Genomic DNA, 17,764 nt, shown 5'->3' on the forward strand with positions numbered 1-17,764 from the left:
AAGTCCTGACTTTAGACATCTCTGAAGACAATTAGCAACTGCAGATCTTTAAATATGAATGGGTTTAATGCACATAGAGTAGCGTAACACATTTAAGCAACCAGCCGGTTTTCTAGGCCAAACTATATTGTGTATATATAGCATAATATATAAATAACAATCTTGTATTCACTATAGCGCTCACCATCAATTACTTTGTCATTGTTACTTACCAATCTGATAATTCTAGGAAATGCTGCCCCAGCTCCCAGCTGTCTGAGTTTTGAAAGCTAGGGTTTCATGATTAACGGCCAAAGCAGCATCAAAGTCGAGCCCAATCGTCCGAGCTTCATGACCAGGGTCTATGGATTTCTGTACGCTAGAAACTGAAAGTAGAGCAAAGAACAGGTGAGTAATATCCGTAAATCATGCGGCAATCGACAGGAAATGAGCTACCACCGCTACGCGTAGCTGGCATTCCATTGGTGGGGGACCTAGGTGGGGCCAAGATAATTTTTGGGGGGTGCCAAAGGAAATTACACAAAACTAATGTACCAGTTCTGTAATAAGTAAAATATACTATTCTCGAATGTATATATTCATGTGAATGAAAGAAAATAATAGTACTAGTAAACCTGTATTTGAAATTATAGAGCTCAGTTTTTAATTAATTTTCAACTCTTATTATATGCAAATATATCATATACTGTAAGGGTTAAAGTTTAACTACAAAGGGAATTTAAACTGGAGGCCCCAGTTGTGGGAGCCAAACATCTGACTAGGGGGGCCGGGCCACCCCTGGCTCCCCCATAGACATCAAGGTCAGGTAAAAGATTCTTAATTTTACAGGTTCGAAAAGCTCAACACTGGAATTCAATGGGGCATAATGCTATTCTGTTACTGTACTTAATGTCACGCGCATCAGATGAAAAGATCTTCCTTTCTTTTGACAGTGAATGTTTAGTTCAAGTCAAAAAAGCATAGATTTAATAGTAGCCTACCATTTATGTTGCTGATTTATAACTAAACATTTTTCTTAGAGCCGCAGCTCTTGGTCATGTGTTAGGTCCAATCAGATCTAATCCTTTTCTAAAGATGGCAGGTCTCCTTTTCCTCCAGATACGACCTTAAGGAGTCGTCGTAGAACCAGGCTTGTCTCTAGTACGTTAATTCACAAACCAAGAAGGAATTCACCTCAACTTACACATCTGTGACCGATTTAAAATTGAGGGGTTAATGCCCTCCCAGTCCATTATGAGATTTTACTTCTTGTATAGTTTACATGATTTTGATACATTAGGCACAGCTTGCTTAGTTTTAATTACCACAGAGTTTAGAGAATGATCAGACCACTCATACTTTTCTTATTATTATTACTACCTTTATTTAACTTGACTTCTGCATCTGTCTGTCTGTTTGGGTCAAATCATGTAACTCAATTTTCGACCTGTTCCCTTCGTCCGATGGACTTGAAATTTTGCGTGGTCACTCAATCTCGGTGACAATACAACCTTACATGATCTGTAGGTCAGTAGTGGTCTCTAGTGACCCTACAGTGACCTTCCCAGTATCTCAGGATTTGTATGAAACTTCAGATTTTTTACAACTTCTTTGACTTGGCATAATCTGTCTTCTATAGAGTCCCTCCCTTCCCTCTTCCCTCCCCCTCCCCTTACCTCTTCCATCCCCTTCCCCCACCCATTTCCCTCCCCCTTCCAAAGCACATGATCAAGTGTTAATTCAGCTGTGTCCTCCCACTCCCTTCCCCCTTCCGGGGCATACGATCACGTGTTAATTTAGCTGTGTCCTCCCACTCCCTTCCCTCTTCCATCCTCTCGCCTTCCTTCCCCCTTCCCTCTTCCCTCCCCTCCCCCATTCCCTTCCATTCCTTTCCCTTCCCCTCCCCCTCCCCCTTCTGGAGCATGCGATCAAATGCTTATTAAGCTGTGTCCTCCTCCTCCCCTTCCCTCTTTCATCCCCCTCCGCTTCCACCTTCCCTCCCCTTCCACCTTTCCTCCCTTCCCCCTCCCCACCACATGATCAAGTGTTAATTTAGCTGTGTCCTCACCCTCCCCTTCCCTCTTCCATCCCCTGCAACTTATCCCTCCCTGATCCCCTCCCCCTCCCCTTTCCCTCACCACCCCTTCCTCCTCCACCCCTTCCCTCCTTTTTCCCATCCCCTTCCCATTTCCCTCCCCATCATCCCTCCTTCCTCCTGACCTCCTTCCTCCTCCCCTCCCCCTCACCTTCCAACTTCCCTCCCCCTCACTTACCATCCACCTCCCCTTCCCTCCTCTTATCTGTTCCATCCCCTCCCCCTTCCCTTCCCATTTCCCATTCCCCTCACCTTCCTAATCCCTTTCCCTCCCTTCCCCCCCCCTTCCCTCCCTCCCCATGAACGGAGATCAATTTCGTTAACTGCAATCATAAATCGGTTACAATTTCTGTCAAAACAAAAAAATATAAAATAAGAAATGAATTTTTTTAATCATGCTCTTATTAAAATGCATTAAAAAGTAAAAAATAATTTTTTGAGACACCGGGATTTTCTTACAATTAATCATGTTTACAAAAATAAAAGCGTGGGCCCCAAACATGGAAGGAAATTCTAGAAGAAAAAATAAATATATTTTTGTTATTTCTTGTAGCATTTCCTTCCATGTTTGGCGCCCACACTTTTATTTTTGTAAACATGATCAGTTGTAAGATTAAGTATATCTTAGTTTTACCAGACCACTGAGCTGATTAACAGCTCTCCTAGGGCTGGCCCGAAGGATTAGACTTATTTAACGTGGCTAAGAACCAATTGGTTGCTTAGCAACGGGACCTACAGCTTATTGCGGAATCCGAACCACATCATAGCGAGAAATGAATTTCAATCATCAGAAATAAATTCCTCTAACTCTTCATTAGCCGGCCGGAGAGTCGAACTCGGGCCTTAGCGAGTGCAAGGCCACAACTCTACCGACTCGCCCAAGGAAGAGCTGATCAGTTGTAAGAAAATCCTGGTGTGTCTCAAAAATTATTTTGTACTTTTTAGTGCATTTTGATAAAAGCATGTTTAATTTTTTTTATTTTTTATATAACAACAGGGAAATCAGTCGGAGGAATTACCATATTTGTGCATGGCCTGGTTTACGATTTGTTCACAGCTAGATGCAGAAACAAAGCCAAGCTCTTAGGTCATGGAAATCAGTAGGAGAAACTGACTGATTGACTGATTTAATATAGCCCACATTACCTGGTGTCACAACAACAAAGGTCACCAGAACCGAAAAATCTTAATAAAATTAACTGATTTTACATAAATTTATGAAACGGTAACAAATATGAATTTCATGTTATATAACAAGTTAAAATCGCAAAAGCTCTAAAGCAGGGGTGTCAAACTCATTTTGGTTCAGGGGCCACATACAGTCCATCTGATCTCTAGTGGGCCGGACCAGTAAAATAATTGCAAAATAAACTTTGTTATCTCCAAATATATAGCTTTGTTTTCAGTAGGCTACTATGCTTTATCACTCAGCCTACAATGGATCTATATTAGCTTATTGCACATATATTCACAGAGAAGCCAATGTAAATAAAATATTTTCAGTTTCATTAACAATTTTTTTTTAATGGATATCTTTTTACATCTGACCATCTGAAGTTAACTCACCACACTAATCTCAAGAGGGAGCTATGAAGAAAGTTAGCATCCTGCCTTAAAAATGTAAATGTGCACATTTATGAAAAATAAAATACAATTAACAAACATAAAAGTTATAGCAGTGCAAGAACATTAAGATTAGACTACATCAGATCAAACAGTTTTGTAGGCTAGGCCTACTGAAGGTGAGAATGAAACCAGAGTAATCTTATTTTCAAAGAACTGTATTTTTCATACTCCAAACACTTGTGAATATTAGTAATTAGGCCCAGGCCTCCATGCTAATTAACATCCCATCCCACTCTCTCTCACCAAAATCTATCGGCTGCTACTAGCTCCTGACACTTGGCATCTTTTAGCATTCACAAGTACATCAATATCAGGTTTTAAATCATGAGTAGCAACACATTTCACAATGTCATTCAAGTGTCCATTTGTTAACCTTGAGCCCGCTGTGTTTTATTGAGGTTCATTACAGAGAACGCCTGTTCACACAGATAGGTAGTCCCAAACATGGATAAAATCTTTGCAGCCAGGGATGTTAATTTAGGGTACCCTGGCAAGAGATATTGATAAAACGTATCCAAGCCCACTGACGCAAATTTCTGCTTCATATTGGAATCACATCGCAAGTCAATTACCTCGAGTTGGATATCAGCAGGCATATCAGAAGCCTTGACTGTAAATGGCGAGCGAAAAAATGCAAATTCATTTTCAAGTTCACTAAAGATCTGAAACCTCCGCTCAAACTCTTGCAACAATCCTGTTATTTTGTCTTTGTATTGATATAAATCAGGATTAAGACCAGTCACATGCATAGCTGTGAGACATGGAAAATGAGAGGTGTCACCGTTAGACAGCTGTGTCTCCCAAAGTGACAATTTCAACTTGAATGATCGTATGTTTTCATAATACTGAGTGACAACTTTTTTGCGGCCCTGCAACATTTTGTTAAGATTATTGAGATGCTGTGTAATATCCACCATAAAGGCAAGATCCTGCACCCATTCTAGGCATTTAAGTTCCTTCACTGGGTTGCCCTTTTTCTCCATGAACTGTCCAATTTCCTCTCTTAATTCAAAGAAGCGCTTGAGTACGGCACCTCGGCTTAACCACCGTACTTCAGTGTGGTATGGCAGGCCAGCTGGAATGTCATTATCACTGAGAAAACAGTCAAACTGACGGTGATTCAAACCTCGTGCTCTAATGAAATTTACAGTTTGCACAACCACACTCATAACATGATCCATTTTTAGTGTTTTGCAGCACAACGCTTCCTGATGCAAAATACAATGAAATGTCCAAAAGTCTTGTCCTCCATTCGTGGCCTGCACTTTCTCTCTGAACTTTGTTGCAACACCTGCCTTTCTCCCAACCATTGATGGGGCGCCATCTGTAGCCAAGCTGACAGCACGGGACCAGTCCACTCCGGCCTTGTCCAGCACTCTAATGAGAGAGCTGAAAATGTCATTTGCTGTTGTAGTGTCCTTCATAGGCACCAACTCAAGGAACTCCTCAGTGATGGTCAAAGTCTCATCAACACCACGAATAAATATGGCCAGTTGAGCAACATCTGTAACATCTGTGCTCTCATCAATTGCAACTGAAAATGCAATAAATGACTTGACTTTGTCATTCATTTGCCGGCCCAAGTCTCCTGAGAGATCTTCAACCCTATCTGCAACAGTGTTCCTTGATACACTAATGTTGGCAAAGGCAGGTCTCTTTTCAGGGCACACAACTTCTGCAGCCTTCAGCATGCATGTTTTCACGAACTCACCATCAGAAAATGGCTTGGATGCTTGCACCAACTCGTTAGCAATAAGGTAGCTAGCTTTCACTGCTGCATCACTGACCTCACGGTCACGGCTGCGAGTAAATGCAGATTGCTGTTTCTTCAGACCAGTTAATAATTCGTTTATCTTCTCTTTTCTTAGTTGTCCTTGCAAATGGTGATATTTTTCTTCATGATGAGTCTCATAGTGGCGCCGAATATTATATTCTTTGAGCACTGAAACTTGTTTATTACATACCAAACACACTGGTTTTGTATTCAACTCTGTGAATAAATAATACTGAGTCCATTTTTCCTGGAAAACTCTGCACTCTGTGTCCACTTTTCTTCTTTTTGACAAAGACATTTTGGTAATGGGGGTGTCAGTCGAATTTCTCGGACCATGCAAGATAAGATGCTTGGGTGAAAGAAATGACTACCAGACTGCCCAAGTTATGTGCAGCAGCAGCAGCAGCAGTAACAGCTCCTGTTGGGGCAATCGTCGATAAACTCGTACGTGTATGGAACAGGGATCGCCGTACGGAAAAAGATCAGACTACACTCGAATCACAGAACGCAGTTCCGGTTTTTTTTTTTTTTTTTAGAGAGAGATGTTGAGATTATGCTACATGGTACAGGCAGTATGATACATGGTACGTACATAGACCCTCATTTATGATACATGTACCATAATTATGGTGCGCATGGCAACCCTGCCGCCAGCTCAAGGTGTCAGTGAGTGAAGCTATCTAGCGATGTGATTGGTGGAAACTAAGTTTTGATCTAAACTTGGCTGCAAAGCGCTAAAATGAATAAATAAATTGGTAAATAAATAGATAAATATATAAAAAACGAATTAAAAAAATATATAAGTAGATGAATGAATGAATAGATAAGTAGGTGAATAAATAAAGAAATAATAAATAGAAAAAAAATTGACAAATAAAATGACAAATAAATAAAAATACTGTATTGTGAGGTGTGTGTGTGCATGTTTGTTTTTTGTTTGTGTGTACGCGCACACATTCATCAGCAGTTCATATATGAAGAGAGAGAAAGAGAAATCATATCCTGAAAATTAAAATTAAATTCTGATACTCTATTTAATTTGCATCAAAATTAAAAAGCAAATATGATGATGAAAGTTTGATTTGATCTTTAGGTCTTTTTTTTTACAATCGGGCGTGCGGATAGTTGGGTACACGACGGTTATAGAATCTGTACAGAGTTCACTTGAATTTCATAAAACTATATAATTACATAATCAGTAGGCTAGCTCTAACAATGCTGTTTATATTTTGAAAAATCAGTACACAACCTAAGTTAACGTATAAACAACTTTCAACGTCATATATATATATATATATATATATATATATATATTATTTTATTATATATATATCCTCAGAAATTTATTCCCTACAAGTCCTGGGCCGGATTAAACCATCTCGCGGGCCGGATCCGGCCCGCGGGCCGTATGTTTGACACCCCTGCTCTAAAGACTATACAGTTACTTAAGTCTGCCACATGAAAATAAATCAGATTTTGTTAAGGCGTTCATCTTCTATAAACTCGAAAAGACCACCAGGGTTAAAATGAACTTCTTTTCCCAGTATGCAGGACTGGAGCTAATTGCCTTCGCCGTCCCGCTATTCAGAAAGGAAATACCTACTCAGACCTTTAAGACTGAGTCAGTACCACAAGTGTCGTACAGTCAACACAGAAGGAAACAAATTTCAACCCCTTCCTAGGATGAACACTGAAGTGACAAAAAAACACAAGCTGGCCTTTCTTTCATTTTTCGGTACCATGCCCCTAGACGTAGGACCACCGAGATGTGGATGGTGGGGGGGGGAGGGGAGTAAGGCTCTCGAGCACACTTATTCACTCCCGTGTTCAAGGGAGACCACAGAGACAGGTTCAAGTCCGGATGTATGACCTAGGAACAAATGGTGTGGATTTTCCCATTTTTGAAAGTTTTCTGTCTTGATAGATAGGAAAACGTATCATGACTTGGTCTGGGGGTCATTTTCGAGACTAGGAAATGTGATGAGGGTGTCTACCATCCAATAATGACTGGACCTGAGCGGTATTATAATGTTATTACTACTTGTTGCTACTGTATATCGGTATGTCAATTGTTCTGATCTACATTCGGCGGCTACCATTCATTCTAGGACAATTAATTAACACTATACATAACAATTCAAGCCTTGGCCTAAAGCCTGCTTAATCTAAGCCAGCCCTAGATCTGCCAGCCTCTGAAAAGACTTAGAATGCACTAGACTATCGAGAAATAGCGACAGTGTGATAAAGTGACTGTAAATCATATAAAAAAGATCAAAGTTTAACGATCTCGGCCTCACCGCTGATACTTATACACAACACATTTGTATTATAGAGGGAAAGGAAACTGTACTATAAGCATCCACTAGGGCACTCACTAGCGACCGAAGGAACGGGCAAAAAAAAAAAAAAAAATCCAGTGTAATGTTTTAAATCCAGGGCTATTTTCAGTCTTAAGTTTTTCATTTTGAGTCAAGCTGTCATTGAGCTTCAAGTTTCAGTTTTTATTCTTCATTTATCACTATTCAGTCTTCAAATCTGCAGTGCTCACTGCTCAGGCTTCACTCTGTCCTCTGTTGTCAATCGTTAAGCTTCAAGTTTGATCTTTGTTCGTCAATTTTTGTTAATTCTCTACCACCGATTTTCAGTCTTCACTTTCCAATATTTACTGTTAAAACTTCAACCTTCTATTGTCGATATTCACGTAATCTTCTATTTTTCAGTTACCACAAACTCAGCTTTCGGTCTTTATTCTTCAGTCTTCAAACGTCTTTTATATCTGGTACGGAATTGTAATATTAGTCCTCTCAGTCCGACTTCATACACATCTTTCTAAGGCGCACTTAACGTTATTACCTAATCTTCAGTCATTATTCTTCATTTAACATTAATTTTTCACTCATTATTATTCAGTCTTAATCTTCATTCCAAATCTTACAAGTTTAACTTAAAGCAGTGCTGTGTTTTCTAGCTGGAGAGATATAGAGAGTAGGCCTAACTGAAGAACGGGTTTCCCATGAGGAGGACGAGATGACATCGTCGAGATCTTCCCCCGGTATGTATCCACCTTTGGCGGCGTGTTTAGTAAAAGACGATTGGGGATGACCGTAAAAACGTAAACAAAAGACTAAATATCATAGAGACAACACCTTTGTCAAAGTCCAGGTCTTTATGATATTTACAGTCTTTTGTTTGTTTTTACGGTCATCCCCAACGGGCTTATACTAAATACGCCGCAAAAGTGGATACATACCGGGTTAATCACATCTTCTCTATTATAATAATTAGGTATCAGTTCACCGCAGAGGTCAACTGTCAGTGGCATACTTTATCTTGAAGAATACGCGACCATACCAATCCTACCCCGTTCTAGGAACAAACAGGGGCTCACCCGACAATGAGCCAAGTGTCTGCAGAGAGAGAGAGAGAGAGAGAGAGAGAGACTATCCGCTATGTACTTTCTCTCCTTTTGTGCACCGGAAACTTAAAAAAGGTGTTTCAGTCCATCCCGTCGTAGTCTAATATTCCTACAACAGGTAGCTTCGCTTCGACAAGAAATAATTCTTATCACTGTCCCTCTCATTCTCTTTCCTCCTCTGATTTGACCGTGTTGGGTCAAAACTAAGGAGAGGGACATGCAGCTATTCAAAACAATGACATGGAATCACATAGAACAGAAACGAAAAAAAAAGCGTGCGCACACACATACAGTATATATATATATATATATATATATATATATATATATATATATATATATATATATATATATATATATATATATATATATCTACTTTTCTTTTGGGCAATTTGTCTTGAATGCCGTCATACTTGTGGGCATTATTACTTCAGACACTTTTTATAACTGTAATTCATCTTTCTTTTTGGAGATAAGAATTGTAAGAAATTTGGAAACCTGTCTGAAAGTAATAGATTTATATGTGCATTGAAACTGAATTACACACACTATAATACATATATATACTGTATGTGTATATTTATAATGTTTGTACGTACATATATGTGTATGTATATATGTATATATATATATATATATATATATATATATATATATATATATATATATATATATATATATGAATGTCTTTTCCTGTAATACTACAGTGTAATATGAAAGTAAGAAGGCCCATAAAACACTATTTAAACGTTGAAACCATATATTTCAGGCACTTGTTTCTGTGCCCCTGTTCACTGGTAGAATATGGACAGGTGGAAAGTTACAATGGTATATATACAAAAACATGAAGGTGTGGCCTTGGGCCTCCGATGTTAAGGAGGTGGCGTTTCTTAAGAAGGAGGAGATTGACCAAATTCCTAGTGGTTTTTGGCCTCATTAGCTCCCGTTTGGCGATGGATCTGGCGGTCACGTTTCTTGGGTCATCTTCTTCAAAAGGGGTCCGAGGATTAAGGTGTCAATGGCGTCCGATTTCCAGTGTCCTCCTGACAGGTTCATATTGTTGGTTTGATTGATGATAGCAGATTCCAGCATCTTTCTTTTGTACGGACAGCTACTCTTGAAAACCAACTCCGCCCCACTCCAGTTAATGACATGCCCTGTATTTCTAATATGTAGGAAAATTCCCGAACTCTCCGAAGCGTAAAAGCACAAAAGATCAGTACGTTACGCTTCGGAGAGTTCGGGAATTTTCCTACATATTAGAAATACAGGGCATGTCATTAACTGGAGTGGGGCGGAGTTGGTTTTCAAGAGTAGCTGTCCGTACAAAAGAAAGATGCTGGAATCTGCTATCATCAATCAAACCAACAATATGAACCTGTCAGGAGGACACTGAAATCGGACGCCATTGACACCTTAATCCTCGGACCCCTTTGAAGAAGATGACCCAAGAAACGCGACCGCCAGATCCATCGCCAAACGGGAGCTAATGAGGCCAAAACCACTAGGGAATTTGGTCAATCTCTCCTTAAGAAACGCCACCTCCTTAACATCGGAGGCCTAAGGCCACACCTTCATGTTTTTGTATATATACCATTGTAACTTTCCACCTGTCCATATTCTACCAGTGAACAGAGGCACAGAAACAAGTGCCTGAAATATATGGTTTCAACGTTTAAATAGTGTTTATGGGCCTTCTTATTTTTTTATATATATATATATATATATATATATATATATATATATATATATATATATATATATATATATATATATATATATATATATATATATATATATATATGATATCTAGATACATCTATATATTTTCTTCAAATTCTCCACACGAAATAATTTCCCATTCAAAACACAGTGCTTAGACTACCACACATAACTGCTCAAGTCAACAGGGCTCAATTGGAATCACAGCATGTTCTAAAACTATTCGGCTGGCAAGGAAATCGGGCATCTGACATTCAAACAGCGAACAAAGCCGCAAATGTAATTGACAAATGTTGTGGTGAGATCATTCTTAAAGCAAGCGTTCTTTTAAACCAGTAAAGGTTATCCTCGACTGAACTGGCTAGATCCAGATAGGCTACACGACTGGCATTGCGAGCAAAGGGCAATATCGGTCTAGAAATTGCACGGAGTTGGAGTAATATAATGGATGGATAAAAAAAGAAGTGCAATTAGAAGTAAATAAAAGAAAAACGAGAACACGAGGCACTGAAGCAAATATCTCATTTACGGAAACCTATAAAAATCCTCAACTAGGCCTAGTACAGAACAGGTTCAGCTATTGTTAAACCGATCGGTGATTTAACACAAAATTAAAAGGTTTCCTTCTTTATCATCGATAAACGATACCAGTGTCAGCTTTATGACAATGTCAGTGCACTGAATGAAACTGACCCCAAAGCAGAGTACAAATATTGCCATGAAGACCTGCTTGGGTTGCCCAGACCCAAACAAATTATTGACAGGCACTGCTAGAACCCATCTGTATTGCTCTAAAATTATTTAACACCTTAAGAGCTATAGATAAAAAAAATTAGGCTTAAGAACAGATCAGTGCCATATCTAGTAAACAATACTTTCATACAGTTTGTTTGCATATTACTAAATAACCACGTAAATGGAACGAAGTCGAGAGAAATGTCACAAGATTCCATGAAACAAGCATTGGTCAGAGTTCATTTGTTTACCTTTTTTTTCTTTTTTACGTTTTCCATAATCCATCGCCGTCGAGATGAATTACTCACAATAAGATCTGAACAACGAAAACGTAAGAAAATCTGTACAATATTCGGGCATTCCGTATGGGCTGATATGTCGGCTTCGGTATTACGACTAATTAGGATTAATGGATCAACGTTAATTTTTAAGAAATTCAAGGCATTTGCGAAATAACTAAAACAATGACATCCACAGAGCACCATAAAATCAAATTGTACTTATTCCACGCAATTTCAAGAAACGGCAACAATATGTGCTAGCTCCCCGCTATTTTATTTCAAAGGCAAACATTATCACAAGGGGTGGTCCAAGAGCTTCAGGGTCACTGATCAGAGTTGCCATCAATCACAAGTATGTCACTGTTTCTCTTATCACAATTAATCTTTATGCATATTTCACTTGGATTACTCTTATTTATTTTCCTTATCTCACGCTCGCTTTTGCCGTGTTTTCTCTTCTACATCATATCAAGATAACGACTAGCTTTTTAAGTAACCTTGGAGTGCAATATTTATTACGAGTGCGGTAAAGATTGTTAACTTTCAGGTATCGATTGATTCCACACCAATAACTCCCACCTCTCTCTCTCTCTCTCTCTCTCTCTCTCCACAGTGCCTTCTGACCTACCACACGCACTGGCATTCTTTTTCATGACAATCCAATATTGCGCTCGTGCGTACAAGAATGAATAGAGTATTGAACGGTTCAACAATATTGCGTGACGGCCATTTCATAATGTAACAAGCTGGTTATTTAACAAAGTTGCACAGGTGCTTTGTACAATCAAATGCCCTGTTCTATTTTATTCATAATTACTTACAAATAGAGGGTTGTATAACTGTGTGATTGTTTCTTTGTTTGGTTCAAAGTGCCACTGCGTGTATTTTCTTACGTAACTATTGATTTTTATGCCTCATTTAGTCATTACGCTCGTTTCGTTCACACTGTTCATTCCATAATACGGGACCCAGAGGCAGAAGGGAAAAGGGCTTCATTACGAGAGGAGATAGACCAGTCTTAAAGGAAAAATAAATTATATATGTCAAGAAAAAACAAAAGGAGGAGACTACCGCAAAGAAAAAGGACAACTGCAACAGAGGATTTCCCATTTCATTCGTGCACACGTATGATGTAAAGATTCTTATACAAAATAAAATGGCGTTCACTTCTTCAGCTTTCACGAAAGTCATTTTTTGTTTACTTGGAAATAGTCGTTGTAGCTCAGTTCTTAGCGACCATGACTCATCGTCTTACCCCGAGATCAATTCTAGGGAGAAAAATGACTTGGACCTGAAAATTACTTTGTCTGCCTTTTGACTTGAGCAGAAAGTTAAGTATCTGCAGGCCAATTAGCTGTGGTGGGCAACAGTTTGGATAGAATAAGATATATATATATATATATATATATATATATATATATATATATATATATATATATATATATATATATCTTCTTCTTTTTTAACATGCTTATATATATATATATATATATATATATATATATATATATATATATATATATATATATATGTGTGTGTGTGTGTGTGTGTGTGTGTGTGTGTGTGTGTGACTGAGGAAAGGGCGTGTTTGAAAGGAAGGGCCTCCACATCCAGGGAGCGAAAGGGTGAGCGCTAGATAGAGATGATTGCGCAGTATGTAGGGTGTCCATCCAAATTATAAAGTGTCCTGTTGATTCAGTGTCCACACGTAAACATAAGTAGATTTTAGATCAAAAGAATAAACTGATGTTAATAGAGTAATGTTAGCTGTTGTTGAAGAAAATGTATTGATATAATTTCAAAGATTTCGTCGGTCTACAGATGGCTGCTCAACTTGGCTGGGACCTGGTAGGGAGTGGACTGGATGCGAAGTAAGACGAACAGTTTTGTAAACGAAGTCTAGCAACAGAAGGAAGCAAGACTGAAACAGACTTTGCTTACGTTTGCTACAAAATTTAACGATTTTCCTCACGGCAAACGTTTTCACTTGTGTCATGATTGTTATGGTCGATCCCATAGGATTACACGCTGTGATGCCATTTCTGGTTGGTGAAGTCCACAGATACACAGTGGAGGGCTACACATCTATGGTTAAGTCACTCGGATTAAGCTGGCACTATGCCAGGAGGCGTTTTTACTCCTAGGCAGTCTCTACGGGTGGATAAGGCTATAGTTTTTCCTCATTCTTTTTACATGCTCCTGGCACTTACGTAGCATGATTGAATTTCATCTTCATCAAAATTCGTTTTAAAAATCATGCTATGGTACACTTTCGTTTCTTACACCTGGACTCTGGCTGTGGTTTACCTAACGGACGTGGTTACTTGAATTTCTTTAAATTTCTACCAAGTTCACCTGTCAGTCGATGTTGGTCGTAAATATGAATGTGTATTAGCTTTTTCATTTTAGAATGCTTGTAATCTCTTGATATTTGTTGACGTTTAATAAATAAAAATGGTGTAATTTGATTAGAGTATGCAAATACAAGTCTTATAAGACTTTCGTTTGCTGGCCTTTATTTCGCTGTTTAATTCCTGAAATTGGATTATTTTTCTCATATATATATATATATATATATATATATATATATATATATATATATATATATATATATATATATATATATATATATGCGTATGTGTGTACACGTGTACTCTGGTGTGTATATTTAACGGCAAGAAACAGAAATGTTGTCGTAATGAGGCATGGGAATAGTTTATAAAATTAGACAAAAATTTAGGAATGCAAAGGAATAATAACAATAAAAAAAAACTCTGGGTGGAAAAGGGAGATGGTTCACAAGATAAAGAAGTTACGGTGGCCTTTTTTTTTTGGCTTATTCGTGAGCCGAGAGCAATGAGTATAATCCAAGTAAAAGTGACATCGTGGCCAGCTGCTAGTCCTATGACCCGATTCAAGACTTCAAGTTCGTGGACCTTAAGGGATAACTTCTAATAAACACTCTCCAATCTCACAACCAATGCAAACATGACCCAGTGTTGCGTGATTCGTAGATGGCCCGTATACATTTACTTTGTAAGTAGAAAAAATATTTTACAGTTTATGTGTGGCACAGAGAAAAGGATGTGGAAGGGACCATTATTTGACAGGTGGTAATAACCAAAAATTAGATTTTGCAATAATGAAGTTAATTCACAAAATTAAATTGTGAAAGAAGAAAATGTCCTGCAAGGTTTGTGTCAATACGTGTACGTCAATCAAGAAATCTTTGCGAGATAGATTGTAATGTAAAATTCATATACAGACTGACTCGGCCTCCTCGTTGGATTTAGAAAGGCCAGGGTCGAAGCACCCAGTCGCCAAATAAAATTCATCGATAAACTTAGTAAAAAATAAGCAGCATTTATTTTCATTACGTTTTCAACTTTTGTTTTGACTCAAGAATGTCTGGACATCATCACGTCATAGAACAACTTTAGAACAAACAAACGAGTTACTCGTCAATGGACACGACCAGTTTGGTTATCACTATGTACGTTGCTGATGGTTCTTGATAGACCTACAGTATATCATAAACAGCCGTTTACAAAGAAATCTTATTTTGTCTTCAGCTCCATTACTATATCATTTTTAAACAAGTTCGCAAGAGAGAACAGAATCGCAAACACCTGTACACGAACAGTGGCTGCAGACACAAGTGTAATACACATCGATTATCGAACACCATTATATTCCATTATGTTACAGTTACGTTCGAAGTTTAATTTTTTCATGGGAGCCGTCTGTCTACTACGTTTAGCGATTTCTTTCTAGTTACCAATGTCGCATTTTTTAAGTATTTGTTTACGGAATTTAGTCGATGAAGCAAAGTCTATATGCAGTTATCCGTTCATAAAAAAAATCATTTATCTCACTGACTAAATTATAAGCCATTCCCCAGATTGCTGAATTGTAAAATTTAAAAAATGCCATATATTACATCTGTTTAAATTTTGTAAACGAATCACTTACAGAAAACTAGTTTTATTTCAATGGGCGTCTTACGTTTCCAAATCAGCATGAAAATTAGGAGGATTCATCCATAATTCAATAAACCTTTTGCCAAACGGCTTCACATTAGACCGACCTGCTACAGAAGTCTACAGGTGCTCTTGTAGCAGATCGATAAGGACGCGCGCAGTGAAACCAATCGCCATAGCATCAACACAGCCGAAACTACGCATGGGCTAAGGCATGCATAACAATATAAAGAACCCCGTGAAGTAACTTGAGGGAGGATAGAGAGAGGGAGAACCTTCAGAGTGACCGGTCGATAACAAGTGTGACTAGATTGTTGTCAAAACTTGTTGCTGGGGGAACGCGAGCTGGACGGCTCCTTATTGGTGTAGCACTCAACCCAGTTTCCTGGACCCACGAGCGAGAATATTTATACTGTATATACAACTCTGCTTAACGTCGCATTCTTTTTGGACCCATACACCTGACAGAAGACTACAGTTTACTGTGTTGCATTCTAATTAAACCCCCTAAATATAAGTATACACACACATATATACAGTATATATACTGATGCAGCATTGAGCTTCGACCTCTACACTTACTCGTACACTGTACATTACACCTAAACCTCTATAGATCTGCCTGCTTTGGAAGCTTTAATTTCAAGCCAGTGGGCCCTGTGGGCTTGTTCCATATGAAAAGGGTTCATCTTCTGAATAATAATGATACTGTACAAGGGTACACATTAACATGCTGCATACAGCCTGTGCCAAGTGATCCACGTACAGTAAATGTAAACATTTACCAAATGACCTGAATACAAGAGTTTTACACCTAATGTAGAATTAAAGCTTCACCTGTTACAGTGTCACTGGCCCTGCTCATTTTATTTATCTGTTGTTAATAAATCTGTCGTTTACTGGACTAAACATTTACAATCATTCGTGTTAGATTAGCCTTTATTCTGTCATTCCTAGTAATGGGCATGCATATACCTTCAGGGAATTGCATCCCTGCCCCTTGGAGTACAAGGTCCAGCTGGACCTGCTGGTAGTTACCTGGATTAAGGCCTCGAGCTCAGGGTACGAACACTTGCTGCCTTGTAGGTTGACACCTCTTTAGGAAAAATCTAGATCCTTGACTGAAAATTGTGGCCTTGCCCAGGAGGAGCACTAAAAATCACTGGCAGTGAGATATGGATGTTAGGATGAAGGCACTGAGTGCTTTATCTCCCAGGCTTTAACTCTGTACATTTGAGAGATGAGCTTTGTTAAAAGTCAATAGGCAAATGCAGCGGTCACCGGTATTAGTCAGCTAGATACTGCACTCTACAAGGAACTGGCACTCCTTTCAGTGTATTTAACCAATAAATCAGTCATGGATTCCACCACGCAAATGGAATGGCACGCTTCGGGAATGGACCCCAGCTTTGGGCAGGTGGGGATGCTAAGAATCTCGCAGTTTATAGATGCTGAGAATAAACTGAAAATAGGATACTGGAAAGTAAGAACCCTAAATCAAACTGGAAGAATAAAACAAATAGAGGATAAATTCAAGAGTTATGGAATGAACGTCTTAGCTATTTGTGAATCCCGGTGCAAAGGAACTGGGTAAGAAGACTGGAAAAGAGTAATATGTATACTGTATTTATTCAGGAAGCGCAGATAGAGTTGGCCGTGGAGTAGGCATGATCTTACTGCCAAATTGGAGAGCAGTGGGCAGTATTCTAGAATACTGTGCACCAACGAATGAACTCCCCGAAGAAATAAAGATGAATTCCGCATAAATTACAGAATGTTATAGATGAAATACCTGATAGGGATATGAGAACTATTGTAGGAGATATGAGGGCAAAAGTTATTAAGAACAATGAAGATATGGAAGTTGCCATGAGAGAGGAAGGCCTGGGAGAGACAACAAACAAAGATTGGGTTCAGTAGATTCGTTTTCGCGCTGCATGCTGCAAATAAATAATCTTCTAATTGGAGGTATTCTTTTCCAACAAAAGACTGTCCATAAATACCTGTATACTTCGATACCTGAATATGGCAGTCATAGAAACCAAACAATCATGTAGTTATTAGTCAAGAGAGAGAGAGAGAAAAGTGAGGAAAGTTAGGAGCTACAGAGGAGCAGATGTCAGCACTGATCACCAGCTAGTCGTTGCCTCACTCAAT

At 38.7% G+C, this 17,764-nt stretch overlaps 2 protein-coding genes across 2 annotated transcripts in view; both read right to left on the reverse strand.

The window, feature by feature from the left end:
- Window positions 1-17,764, reverse strand: part of LOC136834992 (probable cytochrome P450 CYP44) — a 144,239-nt gene that overhangs the window by 105,165 nt on the left and 21,310 nt on the right. Inside the window, exon 2 of the mRNA XM_067097987.1 lies at window positions 213-365. The gene's annotated coding sequence lies outside the window, so the exon portion shown is untranslated. The remainder of the gene's footprint in view (window positions 1-212; window positions 366-17,764) is intronic.
- Window positions 4,069-5,772, reverse strand: LOC136834650 (general transcription factor II-I repeat domain-containing protein 2-like). Its single transcript, XM_067097233.1, has one exon. The coding sequence runs from the start codon at window positions 5,770-5,772 to the stop codon at window positions 4,069-4,071; it is 1,704 nt and encodes a 567-aa protein (XP_066953334.1).

This window comes from Macrobrachium rosenbergii, chromosome 54, assembly GCF_040412425.1.
Source record: "Macrobrachium rosenbergii isolate ZJJX-2024 chromosome 54, ASM4041242v1, whole genome shotgun sequence".
Taxonomy (NCBI): Eukaryota; Metazoa; Arthropoda; class Malacostraca; order Decapoda; family Palaemonidae; genus Macrobrachium; species Macrobrachium rosenbergii.